Consider the following 19,475-nt stretch of genomic DNA (forward strand, 5'->3'; position numbering starts at 1 on the left):
CTGAAGCAAAAAGGATATGATTCAGTAGATTGTCCTTGTAAATTCTCACATTGAGATTGTATCACATAGATCCACAGCACGGCCACGGATGCTCCAGTATTACAGTTAGCTTGCTGGGTCAAAATGCCTCAGACACAAATATGTACCGAAATTCTCCCAGTTTTCACACCCAATTTCATACTGCTTCCAACAAAGCTCCGAGTTATTATCAGGGCCAACACTTTTGGTTTCAGAGCGACAAGTTTAAAGCAGCCAGCCTCCTTGGTGCCATTTCCCAGTAAGTAAGTGCTGATCGATAGGAAGGAAGTGCTGATGTCGTCAGTGCAGGTGTCACGATGGACTAGCAACTCTCCCTGCTCCCACAGAATCTTCCAATAAACAGCACAAAACTGGTCCTTGTGGAGAGGTCTCCAGAAATCCCTTTAAGAATCACTGGTGAAGCCTCCCAATGCCTGACAAATACTCCGTCTGTTTCTACAACATTGTACACCAGTTGTAGGACACTGATTCTCTCACTGGTGTTGGGTCATAGCACTCAGTGCCCATTTAAAGGCATGCCATATTGTTCATTCAGGCTATAAAGAGGCACGCCAAGAAAGAAATGTGAAGCCATTAATGGTTGAATATCTCTTCCCACACTTCTCATCCTTTCAGGATAAAAGACAGGCTATCATTTTGTGATCGGTGCTCATTTTACTCTGTTGGAAATTCAATAAAAATATAAACTTACTAAGCAGGAACTATTCCAACAATCAGAAAGGAATTCTGAAATGGGGGCTCTAATGCTCATTTACTGATAAATATGAGGTATAGGAAATGACCCATACAGTAATGATATAGTCATTTCTACACAGCAGGAAAAAACAATCTGTTTTACTGTTAAATGAAGTGAGTGGGAATCTAAATGCTGTGCTCTGGATTGGAGGGGCACAAGTTCATGTCTGGAATTCTCCATTAGAAAACTCCAATGGGAAAGGGTAAGGTGAGGCAGCGTATATACTCCACCATAGTGAACACAAGCTGCACATCAACCTCTTCCTGCCCAAACTGGGACTTTGCTTTTTACTCAGTGAGTTCCACAGCAATCAGGACCTGTGTTTTTCTCTGCCAATCCATTACAGGAAAGTAACCTACATAACGCGCATGCAGACACTCATTCATACCTTTGTTCCGAAATATTGTTGAGAGCATGAAGGCACTAACTGATGTCAGCATACAGCCAAGACCGGCAATAGCTGTCGTTATTATCCTGTATTCATATGGAAGGATACCTAAACCAATTGAAACTCTGGATTAATATTCACTGTCACCAGTACTGCATCAGAAAAGCTCACGGATCTAAAATGAGTTGTGATTCCAGCAAATGAAAACGTCACATTTCTTTGTCCATTCTTTTAAAAGATGAATGTTAATGCCTACTAAAATATGAAACATTCTAAATAATAATCCACACACTAATAATTCTGTGTTATAATTTTGCTTCAGCAAGGCAGAGAAATGCTAACAATTTGTTAATGCTTTAAATTATTGTAATGACCTCTTTGAGGCCCATCAGGTTGTCCTCTTGGTGCATGAGCTCTCTGATTGAGATAATGATCGCCTGTGTATACATTGAGGATTGTCAGGGCTACTGGCACTCTGGATTCTGACTTTACAGCTGAAGCTAAAGGGAATCTGGTGAAGGGATACCGGCCTCTGAGGAGTTATTCCAATGATTGTTTTAAATAACTAAATCAATTTCTTCTGAAATGCTATTATATAGACAACTGAGTCATTGAAGGAAGTAGATCAAATTTAGTTATATTTCATTATATTCTACTTTATTTCCCCTTCTTCATCACCCCCTGCTCTCACATGGGATCTAATAACTTGCAGCCAGGTGAAGAAGCATTTGATCACTTGGCCTCTGCTATAGCTGCACCATTTCATTTCCCCTGGAAAGAGACTGAAATTTAATTCCTCAGACATAGCAATGCTATGCACTGGCAAAACACAGCTTTCATACTGTGAGAAATAAGGAATGACTTGGACACAGATATGGAGATATTAAGGGGAAGAGATAAGGTAAATAGAAACTATTTGGGAGTCTACAGGTGGGGTTTTCCAGGTCTCCAGTGGCAGGTTTCCCCACGGAGGATGCAGAGAGCCATCGGTCGCCAGAAGGATCTTCTGATTCCACCAGGGTTTACGGGCTTTGTCCCACCTGTCTTACCACCAGGGAACCCACCAGTGGCAGGGCCAGTAATCCTGCCTGAGTCTAAAAATTAGATCCAGGCATTTCAGAGGTGAAACTAGAAAACACTTCTACATGCAACAGGTGGCAGAAGTTTGGAAATCTCTTATATAAATGGCCATTGATGTACAGTGGTTAGTACTGCTGCTTCACAGCTCCAGGGGCCTGGGTTCGACTCCTGGCTCAGGTCACTGTCTGTGTGGAGTTTTCACATTCTCCTCTTGTCTCCGTGAGTTTCCTCCGGGTGCTCCGGTTTCCTCCCACAGTCCAAAGATGTGCGGGTTAGGCTGACTGGCCATGCTAAAAATTGCCTTTAGTGTCCTGAGATGTGTAGGTTAGAGGGATTAGTGGGTAAATATGTAGGTATATGCGGTTAGGGCATGGGTAGGATTGTGCTAGGTGCAGACTCAATGGGCTGAATGGCCTCTTTTTGTACTGGAGGGATTCTATGATTTAAGTCATTGTTAATTTTAAATCTAACACTGATAGGTTAATGATGTGGGGCAAAAATGATTTATTACTGACACACGTATTTACAGTGAAAAGTATTGTTTCTTACATGCTATACAAAGCATACCATTCATAAAGGAAAGGAGAGGGTGCAGATGTAGTGTTACAGTCATAGAAAAGGGTGTAGAGAAAGATCAACTTAATGCGAGGTAGGTCCATTCAAAAGTCTGACAGCAGCAGGGAAGAAGCTGTTGAGTCGGTTGGTACGTGACCTCAGACTCTTGTATCTTTTTCCCGATGGAAGAAGGCGGAAGAGAGAATGTCTGGGTGTGTGGGGTCCTTAATTATGCTGGCTGCTTTGCCGAGGCAGCGGGAAGTGTAGACAGAGTCAGTGGATGGGAAACTGGTTTGGGCTACATTCATGATCTTTTGCCAGCCTTTACAAGTGGAAAGCTTTTCTAATTTTGCTATTTAAATATGTGACTGGGAGGACACATAGCTTGAAGAGCTACTGGTCTGGATCTAATTTTGAGGTTTTGGGCAGAATTCTCCCATCCAAGATGGGGGCAGGTGTGGGATGTGTAACCTCTCCTGCTGCAGAGGTTAAGGGAAACCAGGCCATATTGTCTGTCCCAGACTTCAATGATTACGTGTCTAGGAGTTTAGTGCCGTATTCTGTGGCAGGGTGGACTTGATTGCGTGCGTGCCATCATCTGGATGCCGTATTGAAAAGGCTCTCACTGACCCACCATTGAAGAAAGAGGAGGTTCCTGAAGAAAAATCACGTTGAGGCTGGAAGATGGCTCTTTCCGGTTATTCAATGATGTTGATTATTTATTTCAGGCTGTAGTCTTTTCTTCACCCCAGTAGCTATTCTTTTAGGCACCTCACCTCAGCCCTTTGGAACTCTCTGCCTAGATTCCTGTGATTTTTCCACCTCCCTCCCACCTCAAAATCCTTCACAGCTATGCCTTTGGCAATTTCCCTACTGCTTGGTGCTTTTCTTCCTGAACATAAGATACTTTAAGCTATCCTCCTATGTGAAGACTAAGCAAACTTGAATAAATTGGAAGGTACACAGCATATTATCACATCCTCACAATCTCCCAAAGCTCTCCACATCTGATCACCTCCTCGGAAAGGGCGATTGCTGCTCCTAGCTCTGAACTACATAAAAAGGTAGGTTTCTGTTGTTGTTAGGGCTGCTTGTGGAGACGTATTCCTAACATATCACAACACCAGTTCCTATTTTTCCTGCAGTGAAAGAATTGCTGAACAACAGGTAGCCTGAGGCCTTGAGCTATTTAAATATGTGATTGGGAGGACACATAGCTTGAAGAGCTACTGGTCATTCTCAGATATTTACGAAGGCCAGGCCCAAACTCACCATCAATAATTAATTCGTACTCTGCTTGTGCTCTTTCACCGTTCCTTTCTGTAATGCAGATATAAAGTCCGCAGTCCTCGAACACAGCGTCAGAGATGTACAGGCTGGTGTTGTCTTTGGACAATTTATAAATATTCATAGCACTGATGTTGCCTTTCAGCCACTCGTAACTTCGAACAGGCTCTGAAGAAATACAGCGAAGTTCAATCAATTGATGAGCGTAGGTGCTGTTGGCTGTGATTATAAGATCAGACATTGCACCTAAAATAGCAAAAACTGTTCTTATTATTCTGTAAACTCAAATTTTAATAACTGCTTTCACTCAACTTTTTTTCATATTTTCCCACCTCATGGAGAATTCAGTGACAAATAAAAAAGTATGAAAGGAGAGGTCAGAGGGTCAGTGCTGAGGGAGCGCCGCACTGTCAGAGGGTCAGTGCTGAGGGAGTGCCGCACTGTCAGAGGGTCAGTGCTGAGGGAGTGCCGCACTGTCAGAGGGTCAGTGCTGAGGGAGTGCCGCACTGTCAGAGGGTCAGTGCTGAGGGAGTGCCGCACTGTCAGAGGGTCAGTGCTGAGGGAGTGCCGCACTGTCAGAGGGTCAGTGCCGACGGAGCACCGCACTGTCAGAGGGTCAGTCCTGAGAGAGTGCCGCACTGTCAGAGGGTCAGTGCTGAGGGAGTGCCGCACTGTCAGAGGGTCAGTGCTGAGGGAGTGCCGCACTGTCAGAGGGTCAGTGCTGAGGGAGTGCCGCACTGTCAGAGGGTCAGTGCTGAGGGAGTGCCGCACTGTCAGAGGGTCAATGCTGACGGAGCTCCGCACTGTCAGAGGGTCAGTGCCGACGGAGCGCTGCACTGTCAGAGGGTCAGTGCCGACGGAGCGATGCACTGTCAGAGAGTCAGCGCTGATGGAGTGCCACACTGTCAGAGGGTTCTTCCCGCTCAGAAAGGACAGCAGGACTAGAGGGCACAGCCTCAAGATAAGGGGGGAGGGGGGGCAGTTTAGAACGGAGGAGGAACTTCTTCACTCTAAGGGTGGTGAATCTCTGGAATTCTCTGCCCGTTGAAGTGGTGGAGGCTGCCTCGTTAAATACATTTAAGACGCGGGTAGATAGGTTTTTGGTAGGCAAGGGGATTAAGGGTTATGGGGAGAAGGCGGGAAAGTGGAACTGATCCACTTCAGATCAGCCATGATCTTATTGAATGGCGGGGCAGGCTCGAAGGGCTAGATGGCCTACTCCTGCTCCTATTTCTTATGTTCTTATGTCAGTGCTGAGGGAGTGCCGCACTGTCAGAGGGTCAGTGCCGAGGGAGTGCCGCACTGTCAGAGGGTCAGTGCTGAGGGAGTGCCGCACTATCAGAGGGTCAGTGCTGGGGCAGCACTCTAGGAGCACGAGCCCCTCTCTCCTCCGGGATCTCTCTGCCGGGTCTCCCTTTGCTCCTTTCTGTCACACGTTAAAACGCTGCCTCCTCGAGCCGTGGGGCCGAACTCGGTGTAGGTGGCCCCTCGATGCTGAACGTTCCCGGGAGGTGCCCTGATGGGGAGCTCTGGCTCTCTGAGAGGGCGGTGATGGGGGTTACGCTGCCGTTGTTGATGTTTTATCCCCCCCCCACCCCACCCCCACCGAGGTGTCAGGAAATGGGGGAGAATTCCCAGGGGGAAGAAGCTGGGCCAAATATACGAGGAAATAAACCCAGCCAGGGCACAAATCCCTCAGACCGGGAGAGCGGCCAAGCCGGAGACCACAGGGAGGGGGGGGAGTGACCAGGAGCCGGACCACCGGCCGGCCGGTCAGTCTGAGAGCACAGGGAGTGGCCGCCTGCCCACACAGGGGGAGATTTACTGGGGCTATCTGCTGACCAGCCTGCCTCTGGCCCTTCACCCTGGGCCCTCCCTTACCTTGCAGGCTGAGAAGGCAGAGCGAGCAGACCGCCTGGTAGGTGATCCGAGGCGGCGCCATGACTAACGGCCAGTGTGGGGGGTGGGGGCCGGTGGTGAGGAGGGAAGCAGAGGTGACAAAATGGCGGTCACCAACCGTCACCTCCAGGCGGCAGCGGCGGCACGTGGTCCCCGCGCGCCAGCGGCGGCCATGTGACTCTCGGCCTATAGCCGGACGCGGCGGTCACTGACGTCATCGCGCTCAGCTCCTCCCCTTCCTCACTCGGTTGGTGGGAGGGAGCTGCTTACGTCACCCCCTCCCCCCCATTGGCCAGACGGCGCGGGTTGAGCTGTTGGTCCTCTCCTCTTCGGGGGGTGGGGGGGCGGATCAGAAAGGGGGAGGAGCCGCGCCGTGGCTCCACCCACTCAGGTGTTTCTTTTCACACCCGAGCCTCAAGCGCTCGGCCAGTGGCGGCTGGAAGGGGCGGGGTCAGGGAGACTCCGCCCTCTTCCCGCGGGCAAGGGGAGGAGGCCAGCTCACAGCGCTGGGCCACGCCCCCGCAGTGGATGGGGGCGGGGCGACACTGCTCCAACACCTGTGCATGTCACTTTAAATAGAGGGTATGTCACTTTAAGTGAAGGGTATGTCACTTTAAATAGACGATATGTCACTTTAAATAGAGGGTCTGTCACTTTAAATAGAGGGTATGTCACTTTAAGTGAAGGGTATGTCACTTTAAATAGAGGGCATGTCGCTTTAAATATTGAGTATGTCACTTTAAATAGATGGCATGTCACTTTAAGTGAAGGGGATGTCACTTTAAATAGAGGGCATGTCGCTTTAAATATTGAGTATGTCACTTTAAATAGAGGGCATGTCACTTTAAGTGAAGGGGATGTCACTTTAAATAGAGGGCATGTCACTTTAAATAGAGGGCATGTCACTTTAAATATTGAGTATGTCACTTTAAATAGAGGGCATGTCACTTTAAGTGAAGGGTATGTCACTTTAAATAGAGGGCATGTCACTTTAAATATTGAGTATGTCACTTTAAATAGAGGGCATGTCACTTTAAGTGAAGGGCATGTCACTTTAAATAGAGGATTGCCAGCTTAACTGGAGGGCCCGCCCCTCCATCCCCATTGGCTGCCTGGATGATGATTGACATGGTTGTGAATGAGTCCATTTCCGGCTCTGGCTGAAAACGTGGAGAGAAGATGGCCCCAGGAGCCCGGATCAACCGACCCAGATCAGTGAGAGTAACAGGGGGGAGGAGTGACCAGGACCCCAGTAACTGACCCCCTGATCAGTGAGAGTAACAGGGGGGGGAGTGACCAGGACCCCAGTAACTGACCCCCTGATCAGTGAGAGTAACAGGGGGGTAGTGACCAGGACCCCAGTAACTGACCCCCTGATCACTGAGAGTGACAGGGGGGGAGTGACCAGGACCCCAGTAACTGACCCCCTGATCAGTGAGAGTAACAGGGGGGAGGAGTGACCAGGACCCCAGTAACTGACCCCCTGATCAGTGAGAGTAACAGGGGGGGAGTGACCAGGACCCCAGTAACTGACCCCTGATCAGTGAGAGTGACAGGGAGGGAGTGACCAGGACCCCAGTAAGTGACCCCCTGATCAGTGAGAGTAACAGGGGGGGAGTGACCAGGACCCCAGTAACTGACCCCCTGATCACTGAGAGTAACAGGGGGGGAGTGACCAGGACCCCAGTAACTGACCCCCTGATCAGTGAGAGTAACAGGGGGGAGGAGTGACCAGGACCCCAGTAACTGACCCCCTGATCACTGAGAGTAACAGGGAGGGAGTGACCAGGACCCCAGTAACTGACCCCCTGATCAGTGAGAGTAACGGGGGGGAGGAGTGACCAGGACCCCAGTAACTGACCCCCTGATCAGTGAGAGTAACAGGGGGGGAGTGACCAGGACCCCAGTAACTGACCCCCTGATCACTGAGAGTGACGGGGGGAGGAGTGACCAGGACCCCAGTAACTGACCCCCTGATCACTGAGAGTAACAGGGAGGGAGTGACCAGGACCCCAGTAACTGACCCCCTGATCACTGAGAGTAACAGGGGGGGAGTGACCAGGACCCCAGTAACTGACCCCCTGATCACTGAGAGTAACGGGGGGGGGGAGTGACTAGGACCCCAGTAACTGACCCCCAGATCAGTGAGAGTAACAGGGAGGGAGTGACCAGGACCCCAGTAACTGACCCCCAGATCAGTGAGAGTAACAGGGAGGGAGTGACCAGGACCCCAGTAACTGACCCCCAGATCAGTGAGAGTAACAGGGGGGGGAGTGACCAGGACCCCAGTAACTGACCCCCAGATCAGTGAGAGTAACAGGGAGGGAGTGACCAGGACCCCAGTAACTGACGCCCTGATCAGTGAGAGTAACAGGGAGGGAGTGACCAGGACCCCAGTAACTGACCCCCTGATCAGTGAGAGTAACAGGGGGGGAGTGACCAGGACCCCAGTAACTGACCCCCTGATCAGTGAGAGTAACAGGGAGGGAGTGACCAGGACCCCAGTAACTGACCCCCTGATCAGTGAGAGTAACAGGGAGGGAGTGACCAGGACCCCAGTAACTGACCCCCTGATCAGTGAGAGTAACAGGGGGGGAGTGACCAGGACCCCAGTAAGTGACCCCCTGATCAGTGAGAGTAATGGGGAGGGAGTGACCAGGACCCCAGTAACTGACCCCCTGATCACTGAGAGTAACAGGGAGGGAGTGACCAGGACCCCAGTAACTGACCCCCTGATCACTGAGAGTAACAGGGGGGGAGTGACCAGGACCCCAGTAACTGACCCCCTGATCACTGAGAGTAACGGGGGGGGGGAGTGACTAGGACCCCAGTAACTGACCCCCAGATCAGTGAGAGTAACAGGGAGGGAGTGACCAGGACCCCAGTAACTGACCCCCAGATCAGTGAGAGTAACAGGGTGGGAGTGACCAGGACCCCAGTAACTGACCCCCTGATCAGTGAGAGTAACAGGGAGGGAGTGACCAGGACCCCAGTAACTGACCCCCAGATCAGTGAGAGTAACAGGGAGGGAGTGACCAGGACCCCAGTAACTGACCCCCAGATCAGTGAGAGTAACAGGGGGGGAGTGACCAGGACCCCAGTAACTGACCCCCAGATCAGTGAGAGTAACAGGGAGGGAGTGACCAGGACCCCAGTAACTGACCCCCTGATCAGTGAGAGTAACAGGGGGGGAGTGACCAGGACCCCAGTAACTGACCCCCTGATCAGTGAGAGTAACAGGGAGGGAGTGACCAGGACCCCAGTAACTGACCCCCTGATCAGTGAGAGTAACAGGGGGGGAGTGACCAGGACCCCAGTAAGTGACCCCCTGATCAGTGAGAGTAATGGGGAGGGAGTGACCAGGACCCCAGTAAGTGACCCCCTGATCAGTGAGAGTAATGGGGAGGGAGTGACCAGGGTACAGTGTCCAGAACAGCAGCAGCAGTCAGACAGCAGAGGCAGACATTCCTCAACTGCTGGCTCTGCTAGTGTCTCTGACGTAGATCAGAGCTGGTGGGATATTAGAGGGTGGGATATTAGAGGGCACGGGGAGTGACGGGGGGATATTAGAGGGTGTGGGGTGTGGGGAGCGGGGGTGGATATTAGAGGGTGTGGGGTGTGGGGAGCGAGGGGGGGATATTAGAGGGAGTGGGGGTGGATATTAGAGGGTGTGGGGAGTGGGGGGGGATATTAGAGGGTGTGGGGAGTGGTGGAAAGTTTGAGATTTGCCATTTTGAATTATTTACCTTATTCCCGTTTACCCTCCCTCCCACCCCCCACCACCCATTTACCCTCCCTCCCACCCCCTCGCCTGTTTACCCTCCCTCCCACCCCCCCTCGCCCGTTTACCCTCCCTCCCACCCCCCCCTCGCCCGTTTACCCACCCTCCCACCCCCCCTCGCCCGTTTACCCACCCTCCCACCCCCCCTCGCCCGTTTACCCACCCTCCCACCCCCCCCTCGCCCGTTTTCCCACCCCCCCCTCGCCCGTTTACCCACCCTCCCGCCCCCCCCTCGCCCGTTTACCCTCCCTCCCGCCCCCCCTTCACCCTCCCCCCCCTTTACCCCCCTGTTTACCTCCCCCTCCCCCTCCCCGCCCGTTTTGTTTTCCGGGATTACAGAGGAACCGTGTCAAAAGACGGCGAGCTCTGAGGAAAGAGAAGAGGAGAAAGCCTGTCATTGTGGGTGCGGTGATCGACGAGGGACTGACCACCATTCATCACCTGAAGAAGAGATGGTGAGAAAGTTCAGCTCAACCTCAGCCCAGGGTCTGGCCAGCGTTCTTTCAGAGTGAGGGTCTCTCGATAGAGGGATGAATATTGGGCAGGACTGAGGTGGAGGGGGTTGGGGGGTGGGTGGGGAGCCCTCAAAGCATCCGAGTGGGCTGACAGAGTCTTGGTCTACTTGAAAAGCGGCACCTTCAACAGTGCAGCACTGTCTCAGTACGGCACGGGAAGTGTGACTCTTGACTGTTCTAGTCCTGGGATGAGATTTATTCTGGAACCCTGACTCAACAGGCTGTGAATAATGATGCCATGTCTGACACTGTTAACAGTGATTTGATTTATTATTGTCACGTGTACCAGTGCGCAGTGAACTGTATTGTCTGCTAACATACAGTGTAAATTAACAGTGAACAGTAAACTTGTTACAATCCTAGCTGTTGTTTATACCTGAACAGGAAGATCCCAGACTGGCTCAAATTGTTTTTTTTTGTGTAAAACGTGGAGAAATGGGAAATGTGCATCTTTGCAACTCTGTTCTTCTTCTGTCCAGATAGTCACTCCGTGGTGTCCTCTCTCCAACTGCAATACATCCAGTCTGAACTCAGAGCTGACAGCTCTTTCCTGCGGTAAAAGTTGCTAAGCAATGACCAAATGCTTATTTATTCCTGAGGCTGTAACCCCCTCTCAGCACAATAGAATCACAGTTAAGGTTTAAGATTATTTAGTGTCACAACTAGGCTTACATTAACACTGCAATGAAGTTACTCTGAAATTCCCCCGGTCGCCACACTCCAGTGCCTGTCTGGGTACACTGAGGGAGAATTTAGCATAGCCAATGCACTTAATCAGCACATCTTCTGGACTGTGGGAGGAAACGAGCACCCAGAAGAAACCCATGCAGACACAGGTAGAACATGCAGACTCCACACAGACAGTGACCTGAGCTGGAAATCGAACCCGGGTCCCTGGCACTGAGAGGCAAAAGTGCTAACCACTGTGCCATGAATTGAAACCAACTCCCATACATTTAAATCTTCGTACAGCGTGTATCTAACTCTCTAGGTTTTACCCTTCCACAGAAACACTACTTTTCACCCACTTAAAACCAAATCTTATTCCTAATGTGGGAGGCTAGGGAGGAAATTGCGGGTCCCTTAGCCGAGATATTTGAATCATCGATAGTCACGGGTGAGGTGCCTGAAGATTGAAGAGGGGCAAATGTTGTGTCTTTGTTTAAAAAGGGCTGCAGGGAAAAGCCTGGGAACTACAGGCCAGTGAGCCTCACATCTGTGGTGGGTAAATTGTTGGAAGGTATTTTGAGAGACAGAATCCACAGGCATTTAGAGACACAAGGACTGTTTAGGGACAGTCAGCATGGCTTTGTGAGTGGAAAATCATGTCTCACAAATTTGAGGTTTTGTTTGAAGGGGTAATCAAGAAGGTAGATGAGGGCAGTGCAGTTGATGTTGTCTACATGGACTTTAGCAAGGCCTTTGACAAGGTACCGCATGGTAGGTTGTTGCATAAGGTTAAATCTCACGGGATCCAGGGTAAGGGATCTAAATGGATACAAAACTGGCTTCTTGACTGAATGTGGGTATGCCGGCGTTGGACTGGCGTAAACACAGTAAAAAGTCTGACAACACCAGGTTTTAGTCCAACCTATTTATTTGATAATATACTCACAAGCTTTCGAGGGACACCCTCTTCTTTTTTTGAAGAAGAAGAGGGTGTCCCTCGAAAGCTTGCGAGTATATTATCAAATAAATAGGTTGGACTAAAACCTGGTGTTGTCAGACTTTTTACTGTTCTTGACTGAAGCCAGAGGGTGGTTGTAGAGGGTTGTTTTTCAGACTGGAGGCCTGTGACCAGCGGTGTCCCTCAGGGATCGATGCTGGGTCCACTGTTATTTGTCATTTATATTAATGATTTGGATGAGAATATAGGTGGCATGGTTAGTAAGTTCGCAGATGACACCAAGATTGGTGGCACAGTGGACAGTGAAGAAAGTTAATTCCAATTGTAACGGGATCTTGATCAATTGGGCCAGTGGGCTGACCAATGGCAGATGGAGTTTAATTTAGATAAATGTGAGGTGATGCATTTTGGTCGATTGAACCAGGGCAGGACTTACTCAGTTAATGGTAGGGCGTTGGGGAGAGTTACAGAACAAAGAGATCTCGGGGTTCAGGTTCATAGCTCCTTGAAAGTGGAGTCACAGGTGGACAGAGTGGTGAAGAAGGCATTCGGCATGCTTGGTTTCATCGGTCAGAACATTGAATACAGGAGTTGGGACGTCTTGTTGAAGTTGTACAAGACATTGGTAAGGCCACACTTGGAATACTGTGTACAGTTCTGGTCACCCTATTATAGAAAGAGTGCAGAAAAGATTTACTAGGATGTTACCGGGACTTGGTGGATTGAGTTATAAGGAGAGGCTGGATAGACTGGGACTTTTTTCTCTGGAGTGTAGGAGGCTGAGGGGTGACCTTACAGAGGTCTATAAAATAATGAGGGGCACAGATCAGCTAGATAGTCAATATCTTTTCCCCAAAGGGAGGGGAGTCTAAAACTAGAGGGCAGAGGTTTAAGGTGGGAGAGAAGAGATACAAAAGTGTCCAGAGGGGCAATTTTTTACACAGAGGGTGGTGAGTGTCTGGAATGAGCTGCCAGAGGCAGTAGTAGAGACAGGTACAATTTTTTTGTCTTTTAAAAAGCATTTAGATAGTTACATGGGTATGATGGGTGTAGAGGGATATGGGCCAAATGTGGGCAATTAGGATTAGTTTAGGGGTTTTAAAAATAAAGGGCAGCATGGACAAGTTGGGCTGAAGGGCCTGTTTCCATGCTGTAAACCTCTGTGACTCTGCGACTCTAATATTTACCAATACAAATATACACCCTTTGAAACTACCTTTATTGTCCTAACAATTGCAAGAACTTGTTGCCATGTTTCCACTCTGTGCACGTCCGACTATTTTTTGCTGTCCACTAACACTGTTTCTCATTCCTTGTAGCTCGAGTAAGAGGGCAAATATCACACTCTCGGGAAAGAAGAGGAGGAAGTTACTGAAACAGATACAACACAGTCAGAAGGATCGATCTGTCATGGATGGTATGACTACAATATCCCCATGTTCCCTTCCAACCTCATAAAACTCCAGTGGTGGTTGAGTTTTTAATTCAGTTGTGGGATGTGGGTGGGCCAGCATTTATTGCCCATCCCCCTAATTGCCCCTTGAACTGAGGCCATTTCGGAGGGGCAGTTAGAAATCAGCCAGTTGAAACTGATTTAGTAATAGGACACACAGGATGGTGGGAGAAGGCGGTTTGAGTGACTGGAGCTTGCTGACTAGTGGTGTCCCACAAGGGTCAGTGCTGGGACCTTAATTCTTATATATCTAAATGGTGTCAGTGATAATGTGGAGCAATGATGAGCAAGTTTGCAGAAGACACCAAGATTGGTTAAAAGTGGAGAAGAATGTTGTAAGTTTCGGGAAGATATAGATGGATTGGTCAGATGGACAGACCAGTGGTAGTTGGTACTCTTTGAGGACATTATGAGCGCAGTGGACAATGGGGAACCAGTGGATGTGGTGTGTCTGGATTTCCAAAAGGCATTTGACAAGGTGATGCATAAAGCGCTGCTGCATAAGATAAAGGTGCATAGCGTTAAGGGTAATGTATTAGCATGGAAAGAGGATTGGTTAACTAACAGAAAGCAAAGAGTGGGGGAGAGGAGTAAATGGGTGTTTTTCTGGTTGGCGATCAGTGACTAGTAGTGTGCCTCAGGGATCAGTGTCAGGACCGCAATTGTTTATGATTTACGTAGATGATTTTGGAGTTGGGGATCAAGTGTAGTGTGTCAAAATGAGGGGTCAGAGTTTGAGGATAAGGGGTGAACTTTTTTAGAACTGAGCTGAGGAGAAATTTCTTCACCCAGAGGGTGGGGAATGTGTGGAATTCACTCCCACAGAAAGTAGCTGAGGCCAAAACGTTGTGTGATTTCAAGTAGAAATTAGACATAGCTCTTGGAGGTTAAAGGGATGGAGGGATATGGAAGGAAGGGGGGAATCCGGATATTGAATTCGATGATCAGCCATGATGAAAATTAATGGTAGAGCAGGGCCGAATGGCCTCCTCTTGTTTCTAGTTTCTATCTCTCTATGATGAGAGGTAGAGCAAAGTCTGCAGAGGGATATAGATAATCTGTGAGTGGGTGAGGGTCTGGCAGATGGAGTACAATGTTGATAAATGGGAGGTCATCCTTTTTGGAAATGGACTATTATTTATTATGTAGAAGGATGGATTAGTAAATTTGCTGACGACACCAAAGTCGGAGGAGTTGTAGACAGTGAGGATGGATGTTACAGTTTGCAGGGGGATGTAGATAAGCTGCAGAGCTGGGCTGAGAGGTGGCAAGTGGAGTTTAATACGGAAAAGTGTGAGGTGATTCACTTTGGTAAGAGTAACAGGAGTACAGAATATAGGGCTAATGGAAGGACTCTTAGTAGTGTCGACGAGCAGAGAGATCTCGGGGTACATGTGCATAGCTCCCTGAAAGTTGGCACCCAGGTTGATAGGGTTGTTAAGAAGGCGTACGGTGTATTAGCTTTTATTGGTGGAGGGATTGAATTTCAGAGCCGTGAGGTCATGTTGCAACTGTACAAAACTCTGGTGCGGCTGCACTTGGAGTATTGCGTACAGTTCTGGTCGCCGCATTATAAGAAAGATGTGGAGGCATTGGAAAGGGTGCAGAGGAGGTTTACCAGGATGTTGCCTGGTATGGTGGGAAGGTCTTATGAGGAAAGGCTGAGGGACTTGAGGTTGTTTTTGTTAGAAAGAAGAAAGTTACGAGGTGACCTGATTGAGGCATACAAGATGATCAAAGGATTGGACAGGGTGGACAGTGAGAGCCTTTTACCTAGGATGGTGGTGGCTAACACAAGGGGACATAGCTTTAAATTAAGGGGTGGTAATTATAGGACGGATGTCAGAGGTAGGTTCTTTACTCAGAGGGTAGTAAGGGTGTGGAATGCCCTGCCTGCAGCAGTTGTGGACTCGCCAACTTTAAGGGTGTTCAAATGGTCAGTGGATAGGCATACGGATAACATTGGAATAGTTTAGGTTAGAGGGTCATTAGATTGGTTCCACTGGTCAGCGCAACATCGAGGGCTGAAGGGCCTGTACTGCGCTGGAATGTTATATGTTCTATTTAAATAGTAAAATTGCAGCATATTGCTGATTTTGATTTATTATTGTCACATGTAATAACATAGTGAAAAGTATTGTTTCTTGCTCGCTATATAGACAAAGCATACCGTCCATAGAGAAGGAAAGGAGAGGGTGCAGAATGTAGTGTTACAGTCATAGCTACTGTGTAGAGAAAAATCAACTTAATGCGAGGTAGGTCTATTCAAAAGTCTGACAGCAGCAGGGAAGAAACAGTTCTTGAGTCAGTTGGGTACATGACTTCAATCTTTGTCCCAATGGAAGAAGGTGGAAGAGAGAATGTCCGGGGTGTGTGGGGTCCTTAATTATGCTGGCTGCTTTTCCTGAGGCAGCGGGAAGTGTAGACAGAGTCAATGGGTGGGAGGCTGGTTTGTGTGATGGACTGGGCTTCATTCATGATCTTTTGTAGTTCCTTGTGGTCTTGGACAGAACAGGAGTCCATACCAAGCTGTGATACAACCAGAAAGGATGCTTTCTATGGGGCATCTGTAAAAGTTGGTGAGAGTCATGCCAAATTTCCTTAGTCTTCTAAGAAAGTAGAGATGTTGGTGGGCTTTCTTAATTATAATGTCAGCAAGGGGGACCAGGACAGGTTGTTGGTGATCTGGGCACCTAAAAGTTTGAAGCTCTCACCCCTTTCTACTTCGTCCCCATTGACGTAGACAGGGCTTGTTCTCCTTTACGCTTCCTAAAGTCGATGACAATTTCCTTCGTTTTGTTGACATTGAGGGAGAGATTATTGTCACTGTACCAGTTCACCAGATTCTCTATCTCATTCCTGTACTCTGTCTCGTCACTGTTTGAGATCTGACCCACTACGGTGGTGTCATCAGCAAACGTGAAGATCGAGTTGGAGGGGAATTTGGCCGCACAGTCATAGGTGTATAAGGAGTAGGGGGCTGAGAACACAGCCTTGTGGGGTACTGGTGTTGAGGACGATGGTGGAGGAGGTGTTGTTGCCGATCCTTACTGATTGTGATCTGTGAGTTAGGAAGTTCAATCCAATCGCAGAGGAGCCGAGACTCGGGCCACGGCGGTTCATGGAAACTATGGTGTTAAAGTCTGAGCTGTTGTCAATAAATAAGAGTCTGACACAGGTGTTTGACAAATTTATTGGAATTCTATGAGGATGTGACTAGTGCGGTAGACAGAGGGGAACCGGTGGATGTGGTGTTTCTTGATTTTCAGAAGGCGTTTGATAAGGTGCCTCATAAAAGGTTGCTTCAGAAGGTTAGGGTGCATGGAGTTTGGGGTAAGGTGTTAGCGTGGATGGAGGATTGGCTGTCTAATAGGAGGCAGAGAGTGGGTGTCAATGGGTGCTATTCGGATTGGCGGTTGGTGACTAGTGGAGTGTCCCAGGGATCGGTGCTGGGACCTCAGCTATTTGCCATTTATATAGATGATCTGGAGGAGGGAACCGAGTGTAAGGTGTCGAAATTTGCTGATGACACAAAGATTGGTGGAACGGCAAATTGTGCGGAGGGTGGGGAGAGTCTGCAGAGAGATCAAGGTAGGCTGAGCGAGTGGGCGAGGACCTGGCAGATGGAATACAATGTTGGCAAGTGTGACGTTATCCACTTTGGTAGGAATAATGGTAGGAAGGACTACTACTTACGTGGCGAAAAGCTGCAACATGCTATGGTGCAGAGGGACTTGGGGGTCCTTGTGTATGAGTCGCAAAAACCCAGTCTGCAGGTGATCAAGAAGGCGAATGGGACGCTGGCCTTTATAGCGAGGGGGATTGAATATAAAAGCAGGGAGGTCTTGCTGCAACTGTACAGGGCACTGGTGAGGTCACAGCTGGAGTACTGTGTGCAGTTTTGGTCGCTGCATTTGCGCAAGGATATATTGGCCTTGGAGGGAGTGCAGAGGAGGTTCACTAGGCTGATACCGGAGTTGAGGGGGTTGAACTATGAAGAGAGACTAAATAGACTGGGTCTGTACTCGGTGTTTAGAAGGATGAGGGGGGATCTTATAGAGACATATAAGGTAACGACGGGGATGGATAGGGTAGAGGTAGAGATTCTTCCCACTCAGAAAGGATAGCAGGACTAGAGGGCACAGCCTCAAGATAAGTGGGCGGGGGGGGCGGGAGACACAGTTTAGAACGGAGTTGAGGAGGAACTTTTTCACTCAAAGGGTGGGGAATCTCTGGAATTCTCTGCTCGTTGAAGTGGTGGAGGCTATCTCGTTAAATATATTTAAGACACGGGTAGATAGGTTTTTGGTAGGCAAGGGAATTAAGGGTTATGGGGAGAAAGCAGGAAAGTGGAACTGAGTCACTTCAGATCAGCCATGATCTTATTGAATGGCGGGGCAGGCTTGAAGGGCTCGATGGCCTACTCCTGCTCCTATTTCTTGTGTTCTTATTAGGTGTCTGTGTTATCTAGGTGTTCCAGGGTTGAGTGCAGGACAGAAGGCTGAGAGGGGAGTTGAGAAGCCTTTTCACCCAGAGGGTGATGGGGGTCTAGAACCTGCTGCCTGAAAGGGTGGTCCAGTCAGAAACCCTGGTGATATTAAGGAGTATTTAAATATTCATTGCGCTGCTGTGACCTCAAAGCGCTGGACATCACTACTCCCATTTTGCAATCTTTATTGGCCAGTGTGGATATGGGCCAAAAGGCCTCCTTTTGTGCAGAAACATTTCTGATTCTAAACCCTTCAAGTATCTGTGGTGAAGGCGGGGGGTGGCTGATCCAGCATTCCCAGTTTGAAACCCTATTTTATTTTCTGTGGGAACTACACTCCTTTCTGGCTTCGTTTGTTCCTCTCATTGGAGACGTTTACAGGCAATCATTTTTGAATAACCTCTCTCTTTTGCTTCTCCAGTTGAACCTGCCCTAACGAAGAAGCGACCAGTGGACAGCACGAAGGCGAAGAGAGAAGGTGGAAAGACAGAGGGGGAGGTGGTGAACGTAGAAATGAAAGATGAAGAAGTGTTGCAGCATTCTGGATGAACAGAATGAGGATGCTTTGAAGGGGTTGGTGCAGGCCGGGGGTTCAAGTGGACTTTTGAGGTGGTGTTTCTGAAGGATCTTTTGAGATCTACTGTCCTGATGTGACTGCTGCCATTGTGTGTATATATACACACAGACACACACACACACACTGAGGATCTGCATGAGATTTCCTTCTTTTGTTCTTGGAATGTGTCTGGTTGTGTATATAGACTACCAGTTACTGTAACTGGAAATAAAGATGATTAATTAGTAACATTGATAATGGTGCCTTGTTATTATTGCTAGAATGTTGCTGAGAAGAGTCATGTTGCTGAAGTTTTTCACCTTGCACTCATCAGGACAGGGATGCCAAATTTCAAACTCCAAAAACTCGCACTATTGGTGGAAAAGGTGCTGATTTGTGGGCAGGTTGATTGTGATTGGCTGAGGTATTGCTTTGGGGACAGCCATAGTGAATGACAGACTCCCCACAATCTGACTGATTAATAAATAGCCTCAAGATAAAGGGGGGGCGGTTTAGGACAGAGTTGAGGAGGAACTTCTTCACTCAAAGGGTGGTGAATCTCTGGAATTCTCTGCCCGTTGAAGTGGTGGAGGCTGCCTCGCTAAATATTTTTAAGACGCGGGTTGATGGGTTCTTGATAAGAGAGGGGATTAAGGGTTATGGGGAGAGGGCGGGAATGTGGAACTGAGACACGACAGATCAGCTATGATCTTATTGAATGGCGGGGCAGGCTCGAAGGGCTAGATGGGCTACTCCTGCTCCTATTTCTTATGTTCTTATTCCTGCGTCAAGGGGAGGTGGGGGGAGTGGTTGGAATTACCTGGCACTGTACTGGTGTAAATGTTGTGTGAATTAAGAACACTCTGCACTGGATGGGTGCAGCTCCAACACTCAAAGCTCAACATGTCCAGGACAAAGCAGCCTCACTTGATTGCTATCCCATCCATTGACACAAAAGCAATATGTACTACTTACAAGATACACATTCCAAACCTGTGGATGCATAACCTGACTTGGAAATATCACCATTCCTTCACTCTAAGTCTTGGAACCCCCTAACAGCACGATGG

At 48.8% G+C, this 19,475-nt stretch overlaps 2 protein-coding genes across 7 annotated transcripts in view; one reads left to right on the top strand and one right to left on the bottom strand.

Annotated features, from left to right (window-relative positions):
• Window positions 1–6,036, bottom strand: part of LOC145337307 (uncharacterized) — a 72,170-nt gene extending 66,134 nt beyond the window's left edge. For all 6 annotated transcript variants that reach the window (XM_080182113.1, XM_080182112.1, XM_080182110.1 and 3 more), the window contains exons 1-3: window positions 5,967–6,036; window positions 4,071–4,331; window positions 1,164–1,271 (exon numbers count right to left, since the gene is read on the bottom strand). In XM_080182113.1, the coding sequence (XP_080038239.1) occupies window positions 1,164–1,271; window positions 4,071–4,331; window positions 5,967–6,027 (430 nt within the window). In that variant the 5' untranslated portion in view covers window positions 6,028–6,036. The remainder of the gene's footprint in view (window positions 1–1,163; window positions 1,272–4,070; window positions 4,332–5,966) is intronic.
• Window positions 6,037–7,107: 1,071 nt separating this feature from the next.
• Window positions 7,108–18,656, top strand: c4h11orf98 (chromosome 4 C11orf98 homolog). The gene is made up of 4 exons (XM_080182082.1): window positions 7,108–7,199; window positions 10,105–10,220; window positions 13,227–13,324; window positions 18,271–18,656. Exons 1-4 carry the CDS (start codon window positions 7,164–7,166, stop codon window positions 18,396–18,398), a joined length of 378 nt encoding a protein of 125 aa, XP_080038208.1. The 5' UTR covers window positions 7,108–7,163; the 3' UTR covers window positions 18,399–18,656.
• Window positions 18,657–19,475: the final 819 nt, after the last annotated feature.

Source organism: Carcharhinus amblyrhynchos, unplaced genomic scaffold, assembly GCF_965287045.1.
Source record: "Carcharhinus amblyrhynchos unplaced genomic scaffold, sCarAmb.v2.hapA scaffold_45, whole genome shotgun sequence".
NCBI classification, from domain to species: domain Eukaryota; kingdom Metazoa; phylum Chordata; class Chondrichthyes; order Carcharhiniformes; family Carcharhinidae; genus Carcharhinus; species Carcharhinus amblyrhynchos.